An 18,603-nucleotide genomic window follows, 5' to 3' on the forward strand; every position below is an offset into this window, starting at 1 on the left:
TTATAACCTACGCAATTGGATCACCAAAGACAGAATGAAAAACTATTCTATCTAAAATACCCTGATAGGGGCACCTGGGTGGCTCAGTCTGTTAAGCTTCTACCTTCCACTCAGCCTGGGGTCCTGGGATGGAGTCTTGTGTCAGGCTCCTTGCTCAGTGGGGAGTCTGCATCTCCCTCTCCTTCTTCCCCCTCCCCCTTGCTTTGGTCTGTCTCTCAAATAAATACATACATGACAATATCATCACAATTTTTAAATTGATAAAATAGAAGAAAACTTGTCAGATGTATACAAAGATTATGTAATTCTAGCCTTTATTTTTTTATTATTTATTTATTTATTTATTTATTTATTTATTTATTTATTTATTTATTTAATTTTTTTTCTAGCCTTTAAATATGGAGGAAAGCACTGCCCAAGTATTTCTGGTTGATTAGCTTGGATTCAAATGACAATGTCATTGGATCTTAGTTTTCTTTTCTTTATTATGAAGTGATATAGAGGCAGTTCAGAGAATTTCTAAGGTATTTTATAAATTAGAAGATGAACTTTACTTCTGTTTAACAAGCATCTCTCTCATCTACAAATAGTTTTCTTATCCATCCAGAGAGGCAGAGCTGTTGAGTGTGGGCTTGAAAGTCAGATTAGAGCTGCTTAAAAACTGAATGGTGTTTGGCAAGTTACTTAGACTTTTCAGCCTGTTGTAAAGTGAGAGTAATAATATCCACTCCTCATAGGGAAGCTGTGAAAATTAAATGAGATAATGCATGTTAAGTGCTTAGTACAATGCAAGCCACATAACGTTTAATGAATAGGAGATATTATATTCATGAACACCACCTAAATCTATCTCAGTTTCTTTCTTTTTTTTTTTTTTTCCTATTTCAGTTTCTATATCTGTTGCCTTTTCCTGCCTCCTATTTAGGAGAGAAAGATGAATTTCTGCCTCCACTATGGAATCTATCACTTGTTAGTCTGTTTCTACACTCCTTACCCCGACCCCATTTAATGTGACAATGTTTGATGTATTAACCACCTTTTAAAAATAACTGAATTAGGGACCCTGGGTGGCTCAGGGAGAGTCTGCCTTTGGTTCAGGGAGTAATCCTGGAGTCCCAGGATCAAGTCCCACATCAGGCTCCCTGCATGGAGCCTGCTTCTCCTCTGCCTATGTCTCTGCCTCTCTCTTTCTGTGTCTCTCATGAATAAATAAATAAAATCTTTTAAAAAAATAACTAGATAAAAAAACTAAAATAATTGAACTATTACTTAAATATAGCTTCTGTGGAAAAAATCCCAAAATAGTCAAAGAGGAAAGAGAACAGATTTATTAATATGGCCATAGCGGGGATCCCTGGGTGGCGCAGCGATTTAGCGCCTGCCTTTGGCCCAGGGCGCGATCCTGGAGACCCGGGATCGAATCCCACGTCGGGCTCCTGGTGCATGGAGCCTGCTTCTCCCTCTGCCTATGTCTCTGCCCCCCTCTCTCTCTCTGTGTGTGTGACTATCATAAATAAATAATAAAAAAAAATTTAAAAAAATATGGCCATAGCACTTATTTAGAACTGTATCTCTTTCTAAACTACTTTTCACTTCTAATCCTTAAATGTAAAGTAAAAATGCAAACAAACAAAAGCCAACCTCAAAAGCCCTGGTTTTGAATATACTCCAGAGAAATGTGAGTAATTAAAGCCAAGAGGTAGAAGAAACAGTTATGACATGGAGAGGAAGGCTGACATAGATAAGAGATGATTAAGAAGCAGTCATGAAAACAAACAAAAAAAGGGTGTCACGATGGGAAAAGAGCTACAGATATCATTATGTGAACCAAAGCTCTAGAAGCTAAGTGATCTACACAGAGTCCAAAGAATTTGTAGTTTACCTTACTAAAGGACAAGCAGAAAGTATTAGAGAATGGAAAAGAATCATGAGAATAAAATAGAGTAATATATTTTAGATACAGAATTATATATATATGAATCTAACAGTCATGATCATGAGATTATAAGCAAAATAGACCTACAAGGTCTTTCCTAAAAACAGACTGACAAGGTAGTTTATTTACAACTCATTTTTATACTTTCAAATTTCCTGCCTGGATAAAAAAGTCATCTCACTACCTGGAACCACAGGAATGGGCCTGAAAGCATCTGCTGCTCTCTCACTAGGATCTCCTCCTGCTGCTTTTGGATCCTAATCTAGTTATGTTGATGAAAAGCACTGATCTTCATAGGATTGTGTATTCATTACAGATTTGTCAAGCTGATCTGCTTGGCTTAATTGTACAAGATTAAGTGGAAGCACATGAAGCAAGGTAACATCAGTGACAGCAGAAATTGGCATATAAATTTCTTCCTGATGAACAGATGAGAGATGAAGAATTTAAAAAAGGATTCACAGAGGGTGCTATTACAACAAATCACTAATAAGAGCTGGATTTGATTATTTTGCTAGCAATGAGAAGAAAAGGCACAGGTATGTGTCCAGGGTTTAGTAATGGTAAATCAAAAATTTACCATTTGTGGTACATGGTAAATTTAAAAAGGATAAGAGGACTTTCCAATAACAGGAAGTCAGCTAATATCTATGGTTAGGGAAAATATGAGAGGCTGTGCAGTCAAAACCATAGATCATCATAAGTTAGATGGTTGAGAAGTGTAAGGTTGATTGGTAGATATTATTCAGGGAAAAAAAGTCAATTTGACTAACACATCCATTGTGACTCTGTGATGGCAGAAGGCCTAATAAAAAGTCTATGAAGATGGAATCATAAAGTCAGTAGAGAGAATACTTTGTCCAGGTTTTAGAAATATCTGCAATCTTCAGTGCTTTATAGAAAGTCATCAAAAAGTCTAACCTAATAGAGAATTTGCCTCTGCCTCTATTCAGTTTCTAAAGAGAGGAGTTAGAACAAAGATGAGTGCTGGAGAACGTTATAGCAGACACATGTATACCTCCCCTTTGGTCAAATAAAAGTTCATAACTCATATATCTCTAGAGTTTCATTTTTTAAAAAGTCTTATTTATTGAGAGAGAGGCAGAGCGTGAGCACGCCTGAGCAGGGGTGAGGGGCAGAAGGAGAGAGAGAGAAGCAGACTCTTCGCTGAGCAGGGAGCCCCATGTGAGACTCAATCCCAGTACCCCGGGATCATGACCGGAGCCAAAGGCAGATGCTTAACCAACTGAGCCACCCAGGTGCCCATTGCTAGAGTTTCAAAAGACTTTAAGTGAAAAAAGATTTTTACACATAAATTAGAGTTTAGTAAGTTCCTAAAGAAATAGTACAACCAATAAAGAAACTGGAGATGACCTTTCCTAGGTAATCCTTTGTCCTGCCAACATGGACTTCCTCCTTGTAGGTGTTGGTCCTGGGGTGATAATGGCATATATGACATGGGTATCAGAAAGCATAAAGATCCTTTCTGGAAATCATAATAAAGATAAGCCCCACAAATAAAACAATAGTTCTAAACATGTATGACATTATCAATTTATCAACATTATTTATATAAATAATATAATTTAACATTACGTAATTTATTATAGGCTCCTTGTTATAGACACCATTTATCTGTAGTGGAAAGTATTCTGTCCCTACATTAAATTTATTTTTTGTTGAAAGTACATCTAGAATTCTGTGGGATGAACTGTATTTATACTAAAGGTGTTCCAAAGAGTTCACAAGAGTAGGAAGATGGGAAATAAAGTGATCATTAAATATGAATGCATAAAATGGCACTAAAATCTCAGGAGTCTTCAAAAGTGAAATGTTATGAAAACCTAATGCAGTATTAAAAGTAGTCATATCTGGTTTGAAAAAGCAGCTTTATAGTTTCTCCTTACTTGTATCCCTATTAGATTACAGATTCCCTGGGGCTCAAATATATAAAGAACTACAGAAACTCTTAACAGCCCAGAAATTAGTGGTAGGGAATAACAGTTTTAATGCTGAACAGGTTTAACAGAACTAACGCACAATCTTATATCCTATTTCATTACCAAGCAAATGGATACCATGTTGGAGAAACGCCTTCACTACATTTTATTAAGTATTCTTTTAGGGCTTCTAGCTTTACATCAACAACCAAAGAAATGTTATAGATTTTGTTGTAAATCAGTTAATTAGGCACCGGTCAATGAGGAGGCAAAGTGTCTCTGACTCTTTTTTTTTTTTTAATTTTTATTTATTTATGATAGTCACAGAGAGAGAGAGGCAGAGACACAGGCAGAGGGAGAAGCAGGCTCCATGTACCGGGAGCCTGATGTGGGATTCGATCCCGGGTCTCCAGGATCGCGCCCTGGGCCAAAGGCAGGCGCCAAACCGCTGCGCCACCCAGGGATCCCAAAGTGTCTCTGACTCTTATGAAAGAATGTACTCATTGGGGCACTTGGGTGGCTCAGTCGGTTAAGCATCAGACTCTTGGTTTCAGCTCTGGTCATGATCTCAAGGTAGTGAGATCAAGCCCGCCTGTGACCACCTCTAGCTGCTCAGTGGGGAGTCTGCTAAAGATTCTCTCTCCCATTCCATCTCCCTCTCCTCCTCCCACTCATGTGCTTTCTCTAAAATAAATTTTAAAATCTTAAAAACAACAACAAAAAAGAATGTTCTTATAAAAGAAAATTATTACATTAGGTACTGTGCCAGATGTAAAACAGGGTCTCTTTTATAGACCCTCAGGATTGGAAAGATAGTTTAATGGGAACATAGGAAATAGGACTGAGAGGATTATAATGGGGCATAAATAAATAGTTCACAGGCCCATAAGATCCCTGGAAAACATACGATTTGATCATATTAAAATGGAGTTACTTCACCAAATTTAATGCATGTTCCTTGATTAGACCCTGGTTTGAAAAACCATATATAAAACAATTTGTAGGACAAAATGGGAAACTTGACTATGACTTAGGTATTAGATGATATTAAGAATTATATTTAAATTTGTGAGATGTAGTAATGGTATTGTGATTTGAAAGGAAAATGTTCTTGTTTAGAGATGTATATTGAACTATAAGCAAAAATACAAAAATAGATGAAAACATAAATATCAAAATTGTTGAAAGTGATGAAAATAATAGGCAGACGTTAAATTAGTGTCATTACTTTTCTCTAGATTTGCAGTTTTTCATAGTAAAAAACAAAAAAGTGTTACTATTTCAGTTTGGTGGTCACTACAGGAAACAAGGGAAAGTAAGCATTCTTCTTGCTTAGTGACTGGCCACCAAGATAGTTGTTTTCATTTATGTCTTTTATAAAGACATTTATGTCTTTTATAAATAGATGACCTTAATAAAGAATGATGTTCCTAAACTCCTTTGGTTTTCTATTCTTTATTACATCCACTTAACAAAGTCTCAAACCTAGAATAACAAGCTAGCTACCTTTGCCATGCCTATACCCTGATGAATACTTCCACAGAAAAATCACATAAGAGGTATGTTCATCCTCCTAAGAGGTAATTACCATCTTCAACACTACCTTCTTAATTTCTCTAATTAGAACTTTCTCCTACTTGCTGTAAAGTTTGCTTCAAGCTACCTCCTTCAAATCTGTTACCAAACTTACCTACTACTCAATCTTTAAATGATATTGCCTTCCAAATAATACAGAGGGACAGGCCGGGTGGCTCAGCGGTTTAACGCCACCTTCAGCCCCAGGGGTGATCCTGGAGACCTGGGATCGGGTTCCACATCAGGCTCCCTGCATGGAGCCTGCTTCTCCCTCTGCCTATGTCTCTGCCTTTCTCTTTCTCTGTGTCTCTCAGGAATAAATAAATAAAAATCTTTAAAAATATATATATACCAAATAATACAGAAACTAGAAACATTCAAACAGTAGTTTTCTCTACTTCTTGCCACCAAATCTATAAATTAGCTGTACTCATAATTAATTCCTTCCCTTCTTTACAATGAAGAGGTCTCCTTTTTCAATCAAGGGTTAATGCCCTTCACCTGTGAAATTACTATCCTTTCAGTCACCTTCTTAGAAGCTTTCTATCATCAATTATCTTTTCTCTTGAATCTTCAACCTTTCTCTCTCTATTGAGTCCTTCAATATTTAAACATGATCAGGGATCCCTGGGTGGCGCAGCGGTTTGGCGCCTGCCCAGGGCGCGATTCTGGAGACCCGGGATCGAATCCCACGTCGGGCTCCCGGTGCATGGAGCCTGCTTCTCCCTCTGCCTGTGTCTCTGCCTCTCTCTTTCTCTCTGTGACTATCATAAATAAATAAAATTTAAAAAAAAATTATAAAAAAAATAAACATGATCAAGTCTGTCATATTAAAAAGTGAAAACAAGGAACCCTCTGGATTCCATACTCCACCACAGCTGTGAGCCATTATGTCTGACCCCTCACAGACAGCTTCAAACAAGCTATCCTCTGTTTCTAGTTCCTGACATCCCAGTCATTTCCTCACCAATTCAAATTGAGTTTTTTCTGCTGCCACAATTCTCTAAAAGATACCAATGAAATATGCATCATGTTCTGCACCCTGCCCGTGTTATCATCTTTCTCATCATCTTCTTTTTTTTTTCAAAGATTTATTTATTGGGATCCCTGGGTGGTGCAGCGGTTTAGCGCCTGCCTTTGGCCCAGGGCGCGATCCTGGAGACCCGGGATCGAATCCCACGTCAGGCTCCCGGTGCATGGAGCCTGCTTCTCCCTCCGCCTGTGTCTCTGCCTCTCTCTCTTTCTCTCTGTGGACTATCATAAAAAAAAAAATAAAAAAAAAGATTTATTTATTTATTTATTCAGAGAGAGAGAGAGAGAGAGGCAGAGACACGGGCAGAGGGAGAAGCAGGCTCCATGCAGGGAGCCCGATGTGGGACTCGATCCTGGGTCTCCAGGATCACACCCTGGGCTGCAGGCGCGCTAAACCGCTGCACCACCGGGGCTGCCCCATCTTTCTCATCTTCTTAACAGCATTTTCCAACCAAGATCTCCATTCTTCTTGAAATACTCTCTCCCTGTGCCAATAGGGATACCATGATACCATTTCTTTAGATTTTCCTTTTCTTTTCTTTCTCAGTCTCCTTTGCTAGTTCATACACCTTTAGTTGATCCTTAAATCTCTGTCCTAAGCCTTCTTTTCTCCCCATTCTGTATTTTCCTTGTAAATCTCATCCTCTCCCTAAACTACCATTTATACACAAAAATTATTCCAGTCTAGGGCAGCCCAGGTGGCACAGAGGTTTGGTGCCGCCTGCAGCCTGGGGTGTGATCCTGGGGACCGGAGATCGAGTCCCACATTGGGCTCCCTGCATGGAGCCTGCTTCTCCCTCTGCCTGTGTCTCTGCCTCTCTCTCTGTGTGTCTATGAATAAATAAATAAAATCTTTAAAAAAATTATTCCAGTCTTGAACATTTATCCAACACTTCCACTTGGAGGTATACCTTAGAAGCAGCTCTAACAGTTGCAACACTGACTTTTTAAAAATATTTTATTTATTTATTAATAAGAGACACACAGAGAGAGGCAGAGACATAGGCAGAGGGAAAAGCAGGCTCCTAGTAGGGAGTCCGATGCAGGACTTAATCCCAGGACCCCGGGATCACAACCTGTGTGAAAGGCAGATACTCAATCACTGAGCCACCCAGGCACCTCTCCAAGGCTGACTTCACGCTGTCTTCTCCTCTTCAGTGTTCTCTCTGTCAATAATGAGCACCACCATTCATCCAATTCTTCATGCTCAGAGCCCAGAAACCATTCTTTCTTAGTTTTCACATCCTAATCACCTCTGGGTGATTGTATCTCCTAAATGTTTCTATGGAATCTTTCTACTCTCCATTTATCAGCCTAGTCCAAGTCACTGCAACATCTTACTTGTCCTCCTGCAATAGTCTTCTGACTAAATCCACATCCACACTTGCCCCAAAGTCCAAAGCACCTTAATGTTGTACAAGGGGGGCAGGGAGATAACACATCATCTTAGACACACTGGCCACAAAATAAGGTTTACAGAGAAAAACATGGAAGCAGAGAAATAGCAGAATGCACGCATTCTCTCAGTTATCATTATCTCAGAAAAATGTATACATCATCCAGAAATAGACACATGGTGGAGAGTGCTTGAGGAGAGATACCCCTTCTCCAACTGCATAGAAACACTGGAAATGTCTAGCTGACTAGTAAAGGACTTCTGGGCAGGTATATGGCCTTGACAGAAAAGAAGATGTCTACAGCTCAGTCTGGGGAGCTTGCTTAACAACCACCAATGACAGCCATGTTTTCCCATTGAACTATCTCACTCCTGCTGAGCCAAACAAAACAAAACAAAACAAAACAAAACAAAACAAAACAAAGAAAGAAAACAAAAAGAACCCTAGGCCATCAGGAGACCTCCTCCTTCTCCTCTTAATTGAAGACTCCACAAGATCTGGCAGTTGCCTATTTCTTTAGTCTTATATCAGGCCTCTTCTATGCTTCAACCACGAGGGCCTTCTTTTAATTCCTTAAGGAGTTAAATTCTTTCCCTTCTCAGGGCCTTTGCACACAGATGTTCTATCTGCTTAGTTAATCCTCTTTTTTGCTAACTGATTAAACTCCTAAAAGATTCATTTTTCAAGTCTTAGTTTAAATGTTAACTTCTCAAAAATCTTTCCTGACATTCCTAACTAGTTTCTAAGTACTGATAAAAGCACTCACAGCATGTTTATGTATCCTTTGCAAAATGTGTCTCAATAGAAATAATAACTATTTATGCAATTATTTAACATGTTTCTTGCCAGTGTAGGAGGTCTTTAAATGGTAGGAATGAACCAAAGCTGCCTTGCTCACACTGTAGTCCTTGTACTTGGCTGAGAACCTAAGCATAATCATGCTTAGTAGATATCTGACATAATCATGCTCAATAATATTTGTTAAATGAATGAAGTGTGGACTTTGAAGAGATCAGGTAAGGCAAGATGACTCAGAAATATACACTATGTAGCAATAATTCTGATTCTGAGGTTTTGGGGCTTTAAATTTCCGAAAAGTATGGATGACTCTGGGCCCGCACCTAGCACACATCTACCTCAAATTTGAGAACAATACAAATGAACCTCTGCTATAACTAATATAATAGGAGAGCTAGGGCTTTAGAGTATTTTAATTAAATATTTTTTCTTTAATTTTAATTCCAATGTAGTTAACATACAGTGTTACATTAGTTTCAGGTGTATAAAATAGCGATTCAATAATTCCATATATTTCTCAGTCCTTAGAGTATTCTTATGTAAGCAAATAAATCATTATTTTACATTGCTTTGTGCAATTCATTGACTAAAGTGTTGAAGGAAATATGAAGCCCTGATTCCTGACTTCAATCAGCTTACTTTCATTTAGAGAAAGAAGGCATATTTACATGAAAAGAAAACTGGTAACTAGGTACTCATCCATAAGTGAAGTAAGAATAACATGGCTCATTCAGCTAGAAGAAGGTGGGTAAAGTAGTGATCCTCAGCACTAGCTGTACATTCAAATTACCTGGGGAGCATTTAAAAAATATAGATGCTTCGGTCCTACCTCTAGACATTCTGATTTAATTGAGTTGGTGGTGGGCTTTAGACATTGGTATTTTTTAAAAAGCTTCCAGGTAGTTCTAGCATACAATCTGGTTGAGAACTACTGGTTTAAGGAGAAAAAGAGTAGCTGTACTGGAGAGATAGTATTTGAAATGCTTGACAGCTAGGTGAAATGTGGATAGGATAAAAGGACTGAGATCTTTTCAAATAGGAATTAAGGAGTAAGAAATGGTAGTAAAAGTGTAGAAATGGGAAAGGATAAAATATGTATGAGGATAGACAATTATTAATGAGTAGGCAAGCTATAATATGCTGAAGCAAAGTGTTGGCACAGAATAGTAGAAAATACCTTGCATTTTTATCCTCTCGGCACTGAGTGCTACTGAGCATTTTTGCTATATTATTGACATGATCAGAGCAGTATTCTACCACAGAACCCTCCCTATAAGTTGAGAAACTCCTCAATTAGGTGGCAGCTATAAAAATGGAAGAGATGGATGAAGAGTTAACAAAAGGATAAATCAGTAAGACTTTTGGCAGAGCCATAAATGGCATAAGAAGAATTTAAAGTCACATTGATAGCTTTAATAGTAAACACTATCATAAAGACAAATCCTCATTCTTTCTTCTAAGTTCCCTTAGCCCGCAAATATATACATCCACCATTAACAGCGATCCTAGTTCAATCTCTAAGAGTTATCTTTAATTTTTTTCTTAGAAAGAAAAATAATACTTTTTAATGCGGTAATCTATGATAAAAGGAGTTGAGATTTAAAACAAAAAGCTGATTTGAAGTAACACTTAAATTGCAAATCCATTACATCCTAAAGAAGTATTTAATAATTACCTTATAATTTGATGAATAAACATTATGCGGAATTTAAATTTTGAAGTAGATCATAAAACATCTCTAAATCCAGCTCCTTTAATTTAGAATAATTAATAGCTATTTCTATATCATACCTTGTATTTGGTCATGGTGCTAAAATGATTATTCCGAAAGAACACACAAAGTTCTCCTTCCTGAACCGTTGAAGTTAGTTCACATAATCCATGGTATGTCAGTTGAGTGGCTGTGTTATTTAGAAACTGCTCAGCTACAAAGCCTATGGAACCAATGCATAATATTAGATGGAAAAATAATTTCAGAATTAAGAAGTTTTTCTATTTACATTGTGTTCCAAGTATGAAGAAAGGCCAATCAAAATAAGATTTTGATACTATAACCTGATGACTCCAAAATAAGATTTTGATATTATAACCTGATGACTCCAAATTGAAGATTCTTCTAATTTTGCAATAGAAGATGTGTCTATAGACATTCTCCATTCTAAAGTAACAGTTACATGAAATTCTTTTTAACAATAAATGTATTTACTTATACTTCACCTATTTCCAAAAAAGGATTTCAGGCAGCTAAAAATAAAAGATATAGACACAATAAAACTAAAACCCTTTAAAACAAATAAGAAGGCAAGAGTTAGCAATTTAAAAAGTAGGTAGGAATGAAAGATGTATGGCAACAACTACCTTCCCAATGGAAAAGTGTTCAGCAATTAAAAGTACCCTTAACAACATGAGTTACTCTAAGATGTTAACAAAGATCCCACATAATTCTCAATTCACAAACTGTTCGGTTTTTGCCTTAGAAAACTGAAAACAGGTGAGAACAAACAGAAAACAGTGTATAACTAACTGATGCCATTTTTATCCTAATGTCCTCCAACATACACCACTTCACTATGTAGATATATCAAGTTCAGAGACAGCAATGATCTCTTTTGTTTTCAAAACACAATGGAATATTTGTACAGTTTCATACTTGCAAACTTGCCTACTAACTAAAATTTATTTATAAATCCAAAATCAATTCTTGCTGTGCTTTCAGGGTCAACCTTGGATATGTGCAAAGTGGCAAAAATTTTGAGCCATTCAATGCACACATTCCCCACTGTTGTCAAACCTGAGATCAAACCAAGCAATGTCTGCCATCTTGTTTCAGCTTTCTTACTATAAACGATTTTTACAGTCTATTAGGTGTGTCTTTTGGGGTAACTTTTACTGTGTAAAATGGCCCCCAACCATACTGTTGAAGTGCTGAGTAGTCAAAGGCTGTGTGATATGTCTTACAGAGAAAACATGTATTTTTGCAGATTCATTCAGACATGAGTTACACTGCTGTTGGCCATGAGTATAACGTTAATGAAGCAACAATATGTATTAAATAAGGTGTCTCTAAATAGAAACACAAATAAAACAAGGTTATATATTGATCGGTTGATGAAAATCTTGTGTCCAGAGGCTCATAGGAACCTAATCTTGTATTTCCCCCTAGGAGCAGTGGTTCAGTATTCATGAATTCAATGTTCACAGCAACTTTATAGAACATAACTGGGTAGCCTGGGTGGCTCAGCAGTTTAGCGCCACCTTCGGCCCAGGGCCTGATCCTGGAGACTCAGGATCGAGTCCCACGTCGGGCTCCCTGCATGGAGCCTGCTTCTCCCTCTGCCTGTGCCTCTGCTACTCTTTCTCTGTGTCTCTCATGAATAAATAAATAAAATCTTAAAAAAAAAAAAAAGAACATAACTGCCAGGAATAATAATCTGTATAAATAATTTAAAAGGCTGTATTTTTCTTCTTTCCTTCTGTATCTTCCTTCATCTTTTTGCTCCTTTCTTTAATAAGGAATGTCACAGATGCAATGCAGGTAGGGGTGGGGTGGAAGAGAATGCTCTAAAAAGTTTTAAAAGTGAGCAGAGAAGTGCAGATATAGGGAAGAAAGATGAACTTACATTAAGAAACTGACACCTCAACAATAAATTGAAAATAAACTTGGTAGAGCCAGAGGCAGCAGGATAACAGGTTTATTTCACTTCCTCTGCACCCCTCACCCTTAGTGTCAAGCTATAGAACTTTAAGCTGCCAAGTGGTTGTAAAAAGCTACCAATGTATCACACTATTCAAAGGAATTTGTTAAGGTTAGAGGGGAGGTGCAAAAAGTTATACAGAAGGCCCCTGAGACAGGAAATGTATAGCCTATTTGCATCTTCTTGGGTTTATACATTTAGAAGAGCTCCCCCCTTCAATTATTATCATTAACTTTGCTAAGTACTAAGTTACTGAGTAGAGAGAATGTATGTTATATACTAAAGCACTAGCTACATAATAGTTTTAGTTTTAAGCACTATACCCATGCTGAGAAGTACCACTGCTCTACATAATATCCACATTACTAAACGCTTCCTGCATAAGGATGTTTCTAAAGAACCCTCCCACACCTTACACAATATCCTCTCTAAAAATCTTTTTCAAAAAGATATGAAAAATCAGTGATTACTGAACTCACAACATTACTTCATGTGTGTGAAATTTAAAAATCCTGCACTAGAAACGTCTTTCTTAGCTACTTCTTTCTAGAGAACAGGACATCAGCTCAGAGGGAATGCATGACTTGCTCAAGGACATAAAACTAGTTATAGCAAAGTGAAGACTGGAACCCAGGAGAATTACTGGTATTAAGTTTAAAAATTTAGTGCTGATTATTACAAATGCAAACTGAATTGTATTTCTCCCAAGCTATAAAGCATATCCTAATCTAGACTTATAGAGAACAATGTTTCCTAATTCTTTTACCAACTCTTAAAATCACCTCTGTGATATTCATGGCATATTCAAAAGCCTAATCTAGTTTAAACTTTTCACAACTAATTAAACAAATTTTGGTAAATAGTTCTAAGTGTTACATAGCAGTTTACTTTCTGCATTGCTTCAAATTAACAGTTGATTTTCAACATTTAGCTTAAACTTCATTTTTTTTTAAAGTATGCTCCATGCTAGGAGCCTGAACGTGGAGCTTGAACTCATGACCCTGAGATGAAGACCTGACCTGAGATCAAGAATTGGATGCCTAACCAACTGAACCAACCAGGCACCCCTTAAATTTCAATTTTAATTTGTAGATACTGTTACTAATAATACTAAATAAGGTAAACGTTAAAATAACAGTAATAATAAAATTATATTACCAAAAGTAAATTTAAATTAAAAATTGTTTTCTTGACATTAGTGTGTTTGAAAATGTTTCTTAGGTTGAGAAATTCAATACTAAATTTATCAATTACTCTTCTCCATTACTGAGGAGTTATTAGAAAACACAAAAGTACTAAATGCCTTAAAGGAACTGAAATAGAAACAGAGGCACTAAAATTAGGCAAAAAGGAACAAAAAGAGGATATAGGAGAAAAGGAAACTTGGCTTATTTTTAAATGTTGGTTAGATTTGGCAGTGCTTAAGATGTGCATTCAAATTTAAACCCAATCAGAACTTTGTCACTGTGAGAGTTTTAAACAATTTTCTTTTTAATTTCATCTACTTCAATTTAAAAAAATCAAGTACATTACATTAATTATTTTTCCCCAAGAGGATGGGGCAAAACAATACCTTTTAGTAGAACGTATATACATATTTTCTTTGAAAATACAAGGGCTCATTGATTCCAGGGATGTGGTAGGGAGCCCAAAATAACCGTTGTGCCATAAATAAGGAAGTACTCAACAAATGAAGACATGTTAAACGAACATGGGATCGAGGTTGAGAGAATTCCACTGGATAAATCTAAGACAATCCTAAGCATCAAAGAGTCAGGATAATAACTGAAAATAACATAATGAATAAAAAAGAATCTGAGTCTACACTGATAAAAATTTTTTAATGGGGGATGAGAAAACACTTTTCATTTTTACAAAAGACTGCCAACTAATAAATGTAGAAGGAATAATAGAAATATAACCACTATAGTAATGGTTGACTCAGACAAGAATCACTAAGTGCCAATTGTACTGGCTGAAGGATTATTAGGGAACAGGGTATTCATGCAGTTTCAAAGTATAATGTCAGAGATTACTTATTAATTAATTACAAAAGGCAAAGGACATCTTTACAACAAAAAATCTAGCAGATACCAGTTTAATCATATTTCAACATCACCAATAAAGGGATAATCAGACATCTTATGCCACTTGATTTGATGCACTGGGAAAGATACAGTATCACCTTTGTAGTATTCCCACCAAAAATATACTCATGAGGAAGCAATAAAATGAATCCAAATTGAGGATTATTCTATGAAAAAACTGGCTTGGACTATTAGGAAAAGTCAGGATCAGAAAAGATCAAAAAAAAAAAAAAGGAAAGAAAAAGATTAGGGATCTGTTCTAGATTACAGGAAGCTAAATTGATATGACGATTAAATGATTCTTGACTAGAGCCTATATTGTAAAAATTCAAAGCTATAAGGGGACTTATTGGGATACCTAAAAAATTGAAAATATGAACTGCATATAAGATAAAGATTGTATTGATGCTAAATTTCCTGAGATAATTCTTTTGTGACTACAAAGAAGAATTCTTTGTTTTTAGGAGACAACTTAATAGGTAACGGGCTATATAATATTTGCAACTAATTCTCACATGATTTAGGAAAAAGTGTGTGTGTGCGTGTATAACAGAAAGAAAGCAAAACTTCAGTATGTTAATAATTGATGAATTTAGGCAAAGTATATATATATATATATATATATAATCATTGTTCTAACTTTTTTATGGGTTTGAAAGTTTTCAAAATAAAGGGAAAATCAATATCATTTAATCAGAAATGACATGAATTCAAACTATAAACTTCAATGTTTATGGCACATAATACATATTTGAATGAATATTTGAATTCAAATAAATATTTGAATGAATGAATATTCTGGAATTATATAAGCAATTTTTTAAACTTAGGAATAACTGTTAAGGAAGAAATTATTCCTGAGAAAGCATCTGGAATTAACTGACCAGCTCTGGTGGAGTCTGGCAGCTGGTACTGTGCTATTTTTTTTCCTTATTGATTTTTGCTGCCATGCCACACCCATCATTACAACTAAATTCAAAACTAGAAAGGACTGCCACCCAAAAGAGGTAGCAAATAAATACATACTCTATGTACAGGTAAAAGTTCCGTACTTTTACTTAGAAGGTACTGCCACCAAAAGAAAAAAAAATGTTATCTGAAAGAAGGTGAAAGAATATCTAACTCTATTTAGCTAAATATTATTGCTTTTTCATCAGAAAAGAATGATAGTAAAAATATTTCTTGTAATCTACACCTTATAGAGATGAAATATTTGAATTTAAAAAATATGGTTATCGGGGATCCCTGGGTGGCGCAGCGGTTTGGCGCCTGCCTTTGGCCCAGGGCGCGATCCTGGAGACCCGGGATCGAATCCCATGTCGGGCTCCCGGTGCATGGAGCCTGCTTCTCCCTCTGCCTATGTCTCTGTCTCTCTCTTTCTCTGTGTGTGACTATCATAAATATATATATATATATATATATATATATATATATATACATGGTTATCACCTGAGATTAAAGCTTAATACTTTTTAATAAAGAAGGATTAGAAATCACCTTTTGGATATTTTATGGATTCAGAAAGAAAGTTATAGTTATGGGTCAAAAAGAAAAAGAAAGCAGACTCCTTCAGCTAAACACTATACCTAAAAAAATAAAAAAATAAAAAAAATAAACACTATACCTAAGAAAATATGAGGAAGAAAACAATCAGGGGAAGCTAATTGCTACATGTGTGATCCTGGAGACTTGGGATCGAGTCCCACGTCACGTTCCCTGCATGGAGCCTGCTTTTCCCTCTACCTGTGTCTCTGCCTCTCTCTCTCTCTGTGTATCTCATAAACAAGTAAATAAAATCTTAAAAAAAAAAAAAAACTAGTTTAGCTTTTTAATTGTACTGAATTCCACATATAATTATTCCTTGATATAAAAGTCTGATATGCAGAAATCTACATTACAAAATTTAAATATCAAGGAATTAATCAATTCTGGTACATATTACCCAAATTCTATAGCACTAAAGAGGATGATTCCTTCCTTGCTTTCATCAAGGAGTTCTCAAGATATCAATACTATATAGCTGTAATTTTTTGTTACCCTGGGGAATCAATGTTAGAAAAATTGTAATAACAGTAGTAACATCAGGCTGAAAGAAAGGAGAAGTGGGATCCCTGGGTGGCGCAGCGGTTTGGCGCCTGCCTTTGGCCCAGGGCACCATCCTGGAGACCCGGGATCGAATCCCACGTCGGGCTCCCGGTGCATGGAGCCTGCTTCTCCCTCTGCCTATGTCTCTGCCTCTCTCTCTCTCTCTCTCTGTGTGACTATCATAAATAATAATAATAAAAAAAAGGAGAAGTGATGAAGGGGCTGGATTTTTGTTGTTGTTTACTTTGTTAATTAGCTTACTTTCTAAGTACATTACACCCTGGCTTGGGGAAAATACTATTACCAACTGTTCGCTATAGCTTCCTACCCTATAAGCCTATTCACCTCAATATCACTTCTATAGTTATCATTCAATCTGTTAACATTTGCTGAATCCTATTGCTCCCTCTCTTACTACTGAATAGCATATTGGAAGTTACTGAGAAACCTGGAATCTACACATGGAAATTTTCTTTACCGTCTGTTTTTTTTTAGATTTGGGTAGGGAATAGAAAGTTCTAGTGACTGGGCAGGCCGGGTGGCTCAGCAGTTTAGTGTCACCTTCGGCCCAGCGCCTGATCCTGGGGACCTGGTATCAAGTCCCACGTCAGGCTCCCTGCATGGAGCCTGCTTCTCCCTCTGCCTGTGTCTCTGCCTTTCTCTTTCTGTCTCTATGTCTCTCATGAATAAATGAATAAAATCTTAAAAAAAAAAAAAAGTTCTAGTGAGTGGAATTTTGTTAATTGAAAGTGTTTTTTTAAACAGCTTTTGTTGCTCCTCTTTCCCCTAAAATTAAACTTTGTTGTCTTGAGTTGTAGTGAAAGAGCTGTCATACATATCAGTGATGATATGATGATATCCCTGTATATTTATGTATTTATTCCAAGTAAAAGCCTCCACTAAAATATTGTTTTCTTGCTACCTGCTTCTTGAATAAATGTGTTAAATTTATGGATAATTGAATAATATAATTACTTGGGTTCTGATTAACATAGTATGTGATTCATGTACATATCTTCTCTTATATGTTTGTATATACTCTTGTAGTCATTTTTTAAAAATGTGGTGATTATAATCAACTTTCATTATACCTCATGTAAAAGGCTTATGTCTGAGAGAGGATGATGAAGCCCATCCCCTACTTCTCATTATTTCTCTTTCATTTATCCTTCAAAAAGAGGAGAACAGCAGCCTGAGTATTGGTGCATATTTATGAGAAAGTGAAGTGAGTGGTAGGAAAGGTATATCCAAATACAATGGCTCCTGATGGCACTCTGGTTTCAAATGTGCTTTTCCTTTCAATGACAAGAACACAGCTGAAAAAACATGAAACTGCTTCTATGATGATAAATTTAGCAATTTTAATTAGTTAGGGATTAGGAAAATCAGATGATTACAGGTATACTTTCATTAAAGTGCTTTAATATACTATATTGTACTGAAACATAAGGCAGAGCTCTACTAAAATAAACATTTGAGTTCATAATACTCATTCCAGTCAATTAGAAGATGAATTATAAAGTTTACTCAGTACTCCCAAATAATAATACTTTTTTTTAAAAAGTAACTATCAATAACTCCTGGGTAATAGAACATATCAAAGCTAACTAGTGATTCCAAAGAATTTTAGTAGAATCTAGGCCTGATTTTAGAAGTTCAGTGAAAAGAGTTCTGGAAAATACCTTTCACTGGTATCTTTATGAATAATTATTTCTTTTAATTCCTACAAGTAGCATCACTTATATTTTTTAGAAGTCTTATTTATGACATTTAAAAGATACTAAATTATAAGACAAGTTATTCTGCCAAGAATAAGTCAGGTAATAGCAACACTCACCCACCTTCACTAACCAGCTCACTATTGTCTGACTGCTTACAGGAGATGATCTTCTCCACTAGTTGGTTGTAGCTGCAGTTACCAACAGCTTTTACAATGTCATCAATCTAGAAAACAAATGACTGTCTCACTAATCATCATAGGATGAAAAACAATAACAAAGAAACCCATTATCACTCTTTAGGGTTTTATTCTAATATTATATTAAGTATAAAAGTATT

The 18,603-nt window shown here is 36.1% G+C and overlaps 1 protein-coding gene across 3 annotated transcripts in view; it reads right to left on the reverse strand.

Annotated features, from left to right (window-relative positions):
- Window positions 1-18,603, reverse strand: part of MINDY2 (MINDY lysine 48 deubiquitinase 2) — a 76,447-nt gene that overhangs the window by 14,594 nt on the left and 43,250 nt on the right. For all 3 annotated transcript variants that reach the window (XM_055319976.1, XM_055319977.1, XM_055319978.1), the window contains exons 5-6: window positions 18,387-18,489; window positions 10,470-10,612 (exon numbers count right to left, since the gene is read on the reverse strand). In XM_055319976.1, the coding sequence (XP_055175951.1) occupies window positions 10,470-10,612; window positions 18,387-18,489 (246 nt within the window). The remainder of the gene's footprint in view (window positions 1-10,469; window positions 10,613-18,386; window positions 18,490-18,603) is intronic.

This window comes from Nyctereutes procyonoides, unplaced genomic scaffold (genome assembly GCF_905146905.1).
Source record: "Nyctereutes procyonoides isolate TBG_1078 unplaced genomic scaffold, NYPRO_anot_genome, whole genome shotgun sequence".
NCBI lineage: Eukaryota > Metazoa > Chordata > Mammalia > Carnivora > Canidae > Nyctereutes > Nyctereutes procyonoides.